Source organism: Mastomys coucha, unplaced genomic scaffold (assembly GCF_008632895.1).
Source record: "Mastomys coucha isolate ucsf_1 unplaced genomic scaffold, UCSF_Mcou_1 pScaffold8, whole genome shotgun sequence".
In the NCBI taxonomy this organism is placed as follows: domain Eukaryota; kingdom Metazoa; phylum Chordata; class Mammalia; order Rodentia; family Muridae; genus Mastomys; species Mastomys coucha.
In genome coordinates, this window is record NW_022196914.1 from 23,192,213 (window position 1) to 23,198,494 (window position 6,282).

The 6,282-nt window shown below is 46.8% G+C and overlaps 1 protein-coding gene across 4 annotated transcripts in view; it reads right to left on the reverse strand.

Annotated features, from left to right (window-relative positions):
• Positions 1-5,501, reverse strand: part of Otulin (OTU deubiquitinase with linear linkage specificity) — a 25,495-nt gene extending 19,994 nt beyond the window's left edge. The window contains exons 1-2 of one of the 4 annotated variants that reach the window (XM_031360423.1): positions 5,245-5,501; positions 2,315-2,452 (exon numbers count right to left, since the gene is read on the reverse strand). In XM_031360423.1, the coding sequence (XP_031216283.1) occupies positions 2,315-2,452; positions 5,245-5,396 (290 nt within the window). In that variant the 5' untranslated portion in view covers positions 5,397-5,501. The other 3 variants (XM_031360424.1, XM_031360425.1, XM_031360426.1) reach the window with 3 other exon arrangements.
• Between the last annotated feature and the right edge of the window lie 781 nt (positions 5,502-6,282).

A 6,282-nucleotide genomic window follows, 5' to 3' on the forward strand; every position in this document is an offset into this window, starting at 1 on the left:
TACAAATCACTTTCTTAATATATTTAAATTCTCAGAAGCTGTCTTCAGGCGACACTTCCCCAATCTTGCCCTCAGTTTTCTCAGCTTCAGTGAGAAGGCTGTATGATCTGCGGTTCCTCTTCCAGCGAACTCCTAACCGCCTATGAGAAATTTGCATTTCAGGCAAATTCTGTGGCTAGCCTGTATGAGCTATTGGCTCCTCTCTGTCCCCTCACAACCCAGTGCCCAGAGAGGACAATCTAAAGAGTCACTTTACAAATACAAATGCCCAAACGGAGGACTAGGAAAAGAACCAAAGAAAGGAAGAGCAGGACAAGCAGGAGAGCTTCGTGCACAAGGGAGGCAGAGCAGCATGGACTCCGTGGGCAGAAAGAACAGTGACTCGGGACACAGTTCTCACAAGAGGAGCAAAGCAGAAGCCATCACTTCAGCAACCAGAGACTTTACCCAGATCCTTGCACCAGTATTTGTTAATGTCCTTGGCCACCAAAGGTGAGCTGCAATGTGAGCCTTCAAAAGTAACCCCAAAGCTGTGTGTCCTTGGAGAACAGATAAATGCCAACTTTAAGTGATGAAGATCAACAGAGTCAGAAAGGAAAGCATGTGAAGGCCAGGATGAAATATCCATCCTCCTAAGGTAACCAGAGAAACAGAGAGAAAAGAGGCAATAAGATAATCTGTACAGTATTCTAGGGATCGAGCACTTGCCTAGCATGCCCAAGTCTCTGGCATTCACTCGCTGGAACCGTAAAAATCAAAATGGCTTCACCTGAACGTGTGTCTTGGGGCTGAAGTTCAGCTTTGTTTTGTCCTATTCTCTTGATGTTTGAAGTGACAAATGCTGTGCTGCAAACAACTGCAAAGCCATGTTAGAGACACACTGGGAATGTGGAGCTGGTGAAGGGCTGAGCTCTTTTTTAATGGGAGGGAAAGATAATGAAACAATGCAAGGAAAGGGCATTACTAAGATAAAGTCATCAATGCTGACAGAGCTAAAAGAATGGCAACTTTTACTGGGAAAGACATGTCCACTCTGGCAAGGAACAGAGGTCAACAACCCCACAGTCTCTGATGATCACCACAGCAAAAACTCTCCTATAAACATGACAGCTAGGAAACAGTAAAGTGAAAAAAACGACTCCATGTCCAGACATGCTAGTTATACTTCAGCTGTACAGTTAAATTTTAAATCAAAATGATAATAATTCCTAACTAGACATTTCCTAGTTTAGCACCATGGCATTATTTGAAAGATCTGTTTTCAAGTTCCCAGTAAATACTATTTCCCATTTTCTCATGAGCTAAAAAACTACTCTGTTCTGAAGCCAACATGCCAAATTGAGTAAGCTCCAGTGCATTCTAAATTATAATTAGTACCTCTTACTTTGCTCAGACTTCCATATCATCAAATTTTAAAAGTAAGAGAGTGTGTGTGTGTGTGTGTGTGTGTGTGTGTGTGTGTGTGTGTGTGTGTGTGAGTTGTGGGAAGGGAATTAAGCTAGGCTGGCCTTGAACTCCTGATTCTCCTCCAACTCCACCTTTGGAGTGCTGGCATTACAGGAATGAAGTACTAAATCCAGCTAAGACTTGTTTGCAAATGCTTACTAGTGCAAACAAAATTATACTATTTCCAAGAAAACTGTAAAATTAAAGGCAGAGGTCAGTGAAACAGATTCCTATGAAGCCACAATTTCAATTTCTGATTCAAGACATGAAATGAAAACAATCAGTTCTAATGTATATACACAGCTTACAAACAATACTTCTTTCTTATTTTAAAAAGAAGCATTTGTTTTGATGTTTACTATTTTATGTGTATGAGTGTTTCCCTGAATGCATATCTGTATGCCATTTGTGTACTTAGAGCCCAAGGCCAGAAGAGGGTGCTGGATCCTCTGGTACTGGAGTTACAGATGGTCGTGAGCCACACTGTGGATGCTGAGAGCCTACATCAGGTCCTACATAAGAGCAGCAAGTACTCTTAACCACTAGCCATTTTTCTAGCCTTCAAAATAGTATCTTAATAACTCACCAGTATGAACATTTGACAAGGCAGCCTTCATTATCTAAGAATAAGAACATCATATGCAGCTCTGTTCAAGTCTGGACTGGACCTCTGCAGTTTATATTTAACTTGGTCTATCCCAGTCGAGTAATGGTTCACAAGTATTGGTAAGATGGAGTCAACCACTGACACCAACATGTCTTCCCACCCAGACTCAGAAAAGGAAAGAGCACTCAGCCCAGCCCTTTTCCAGTTGTGGTGGCTGCAGAGAGGGTAAACAACACAGCACATGCAGGAAAGTACCAGCACCTAGGCCAAAATTCCACCCACTTCTGCAAGTGGGCTTTCCACGGCCAGCTCACGCTGCTCCATGTGACTTCCAGAAGCGCGTAAGGACAACACATGAGGTCTGCAAACATCCTGGGTGATTCCTCAAGTGGGCTCTTCCTAGGGTGAGGAAAGGAGAGGGAGTCCACTACATTCTCACAGCTACATGAATTCTTACCCCACTCTTCGAACTAGGCTGGACCAGGACGGAAAACAGCATAAAAGTGGGCTTGACAATCCCTGAAAACAGCCTAACACACAGAGGAGCATGCTCACCGACCCTGTAAGAATCCTTACCTTAGCTTAGAAACACAAGTTTGCCCTCAATTTCATAGGGCTTCACAGCCCACTGACACGCCTCCACACGAGAGCATACCCACCAAGAATCTCAGAGTAAACTCCAGTTCCATCCTCAAGTAGACTGAGAAGGTGCATGGGGTAGTCAGTAACTTCCCTAACCACTTCCGGTTTGGCCACATCCTTGAAAAGGATAGTGTGGTGTGACTGTTCCCCATAGATGTAGCAGAAGTCAAACATGAAAGGATGGGGGGATGAGCAGAAGATGGAGTAGGAGAGACCAGTGACGAGAGCAGCCAGGGAGCGTGCACAAAGTCAATTAATCTGGTCTAACGTAAGGCCTCTTCAAATGGGACCCCAAGCTTTCCTGTTACCATCCCTTAGGGCTGTAGACACAGGTGGCTTGAGTGTCCCTCTTCCCCAGTTCTTTCCCTTGTGAAATGCAGTGAGTTTATTAGAAAGAAATCAGAACGGCTGTGCTACTGGAGCCAAACCCTCCAGTCACATCCCAAGTACATAATTCACCTGTAGATTGCCTAGGACTTACATTCATAATTAATCTCCCTTCAAATGTAATACGAATGACTCCACAGCATATCTCAAATCATATCCAATCTTATTATGGTCCTTATTTTAAGGTACAAATATTTTCAATAACTCTTGAGTGGAAAGAAAGGTCTGACCCCAGAGCCGAACTCAGGTTTTAAAAGCATATTCTTAACAGTATTAAATTTATTCCCAAACTATTAAGCTGAATATATCACATATGCACATATTTTATATCAACTATGTATTGTTTCTAAGAAAGCCTCACAGAGAGAAAGAGCCCAATTAACTACTCATGTAAGGCTGAAAGACAAACAAGCTAGGAATGTGGTGTATTAAACAGTAACATCTGTGAGTTATACCAGGCTCATTTCCACACCTAAAGAGTCAAGAGAGAATAATTAAAGCCAACAAAGGCAGTAAGGAAAAAAGAAACTAAGCTAATAACACACAAAATTACAAACATGGGGGTGGTAAAGTCTGCTGGCCTTATAAACCATGCCTCTCTGTCCAGTGTTGCTGAGGAGGTCAAGGTGAAAGGGGGGTGGAATGTGGTGAGGGGCTCAAGAAACATGGTCCTAAAATCTCCTACCTGTGTCGCCCCGCCCAAGCTGCGCCTGCAGAATCTGCAACTGTTTCCTCAAGTGTGAGATGACAAACCTAGGTTTCAGCTTTTAGACTAACAGCCATGTGAAGACTCCTTCCTTCTGAGGCCCATTCCCCAAGGAGTTCGTGAGACCCACCACACCAGAAAACCTACCAAACAACTATGTGTACTCTAGAGAATGTGGTCCTGGCCTCAAAAGCTCAGGTATCTTTCAAGGCATGTGAAACTCCTAGCATAAGACAGAGGTGCAGGACTTAAAAGGCGGGGCATCCAGGAAAGGGCTCAGGGTAAGAAGGCTGGCAGTCGGAGCAGTTAGGAAGCAGAGGAGGAGCAAAGGCAAGAGACATCTCCAACACAGACAGTTTCAACCTGGCAGCCACAGATTGGACCAACTCACACATGGCCCTGTACATGAAGCTCAATATAAAGAAAAATAAGTGTTCCTATTTAAGAATCAGGACATTTCATTAAAAAAAAAAAAAATGGTAGCAACTATGGCCGAAGCTTAGATAATGCTGACCCAAATAAAGAGCTAAAAGCTCTCCAAGTCCCAAAGCTAACAGCCAGTATCACTAACTCTAATTGTCAATCTAGCTCTGGGAGAAGGTTAGGGCCTCCCACTCTATATCTTTCCCCAGTAACCATCACATTTGGGAGCTCAATAAACGAAAGCTGTCAAAACCCCACCACAAAGCACCTTGAAGATGAGCTATTATAATATCACATCTTCCTTAACAAGGCTTCGAAAAGACCCCTTCTTTGGAAATTAAAAGAGCTCTAACTAAAGGTCCATCTAGACACGCCTTATGCTTTAACTTCTGTGTCAGTAAGAAAACTCACTGTCAGGGGCTTTTAATTTTGTAAGTCCAAAGGCATCTATAACTGTGAACTCAGTAGACACCTCCAAACCCTGCAAAGTGTAATCGTTTTTTAACTTACTGGTTTTCTTCACAGCCAATAAGGAACTGCTTTAAAACCGTGTGTGTGTGTGTGTGTGTGTGTGTGTGTGTGTGTGTGTGTGTGTGTGTGCGTGTGCATGTGTTTAAAAGCTACGGGTGGTAGGTATACCAAGCCAGGGTCTGACAAGGTAAAACGGAGAGGGCCAGCCTGTGGCCAAAGTCTATCCAACAGGTGGGAAAATCTCCAAGTAGTGACATCGCCGGGCAGTTCTGTGGCTGTTGCAGGGGCGACCTCACTTCCTCTGAGCTAGGTTAGGGGAAAAGAGCTACAGGGAGTTAGTGGGTCATAAAATAAGCCTCTCCAGATTTCTTTCTCAAATTCCTAGAGCTTTCCCTAACTTTAAGGAGGGACGGTTGTCAAACGGGAGTGTGTCGGCCTGGATGACCAAGCTGTTACAGGGTCCGTACTCCGACTCTGTATGGCTCGGTCGGGGTCGCTGACCTAAGACCGAGGGAACCCACGCAGCCCCGCGCCCGCTCCCACGCCCGCCCCGCTCACTCACTGCTCCGCCGGGCATCGCGTCGCGGCCCGGGGCTGCACGCCGGCAGTCACCTTCCCGCCGTCCCGCGCCGCGGCCCCTGCCTCGCGCGCCGGCGTTTCCGCGCAGCCCGCACCCGGCCACGCTCCGGGCTGGGGCATGGTTCCCCGACTCATCCGCGGCCACGCCGGGCCCTACAGTCCCGCCGTCTGGAGCCGTGGCTGCGCGGCCCCGCACCCCGCGAGGTCCACAGAGCGCTTCCGTAAGCGTCACCGTGGCCCGCCCCGCGACCTTTGACCTGCGGCGAGGGGCGTGGCTAGAGGCTAGGGGACCTGAAACGGGCGGGGCTGGAAATGGAGGGAGTACGCCTGCGCAGAGCAGACTGAGCCGAGGAGCCTAGAGCCTCCCGCGCCGTGAGCCCACTGCGCTTGTCCGGGTTCTGCTTCCAAGCGCCGTCTCATCACCCTGGGATCAGACATCAATGTTGGGGGATATTGGAGGCTGAGCAGGACCCGCGGCTGGGCGGTATGGAGTTGGAAGGTTCTGGTAGTGAAGGGTTCCAACGAATTAGGATGCTGGGCAGTACTTCCCTCGGTTCAGAACATCACCCTCAGTGCCCTAAGAGTCTGGCCTGCAACAGTTCCTCAGTGCCAGCGCAGCCTGCAGAACCCATGTGGCCTTGGCCTCGGCTATGGGGTTGTAGCTGAGCAAGCACAGCCCTCTGCATCTTGAATTATATTGTTTCATGTGATAGATTTTATTTAAGAATAAGCAAAGAGGGCTGGAGAGATGGCTCAGCCGTTAAAGGCTAGGCTCACAACCAAAAATATAAGAATAAGCAAAGGGCTGACATTCACAGACTTCCAAGATCTGATAGTGGAGGCGCAGAAGCCAAGGAGAGTGGGTGAGTCAGTAGGCATGGCTCCAGCCTTGAGGCAGAACTTAAGTATGGAGCAATAGTGTGGCAGGGACATTTCCGAAGCCTGCAGAAGAGGTTCATGGGTAGAACCAATAGGTAGTGGTGAATTTTATGGTACGGTATTGGAAGTCAGATCATAAAAA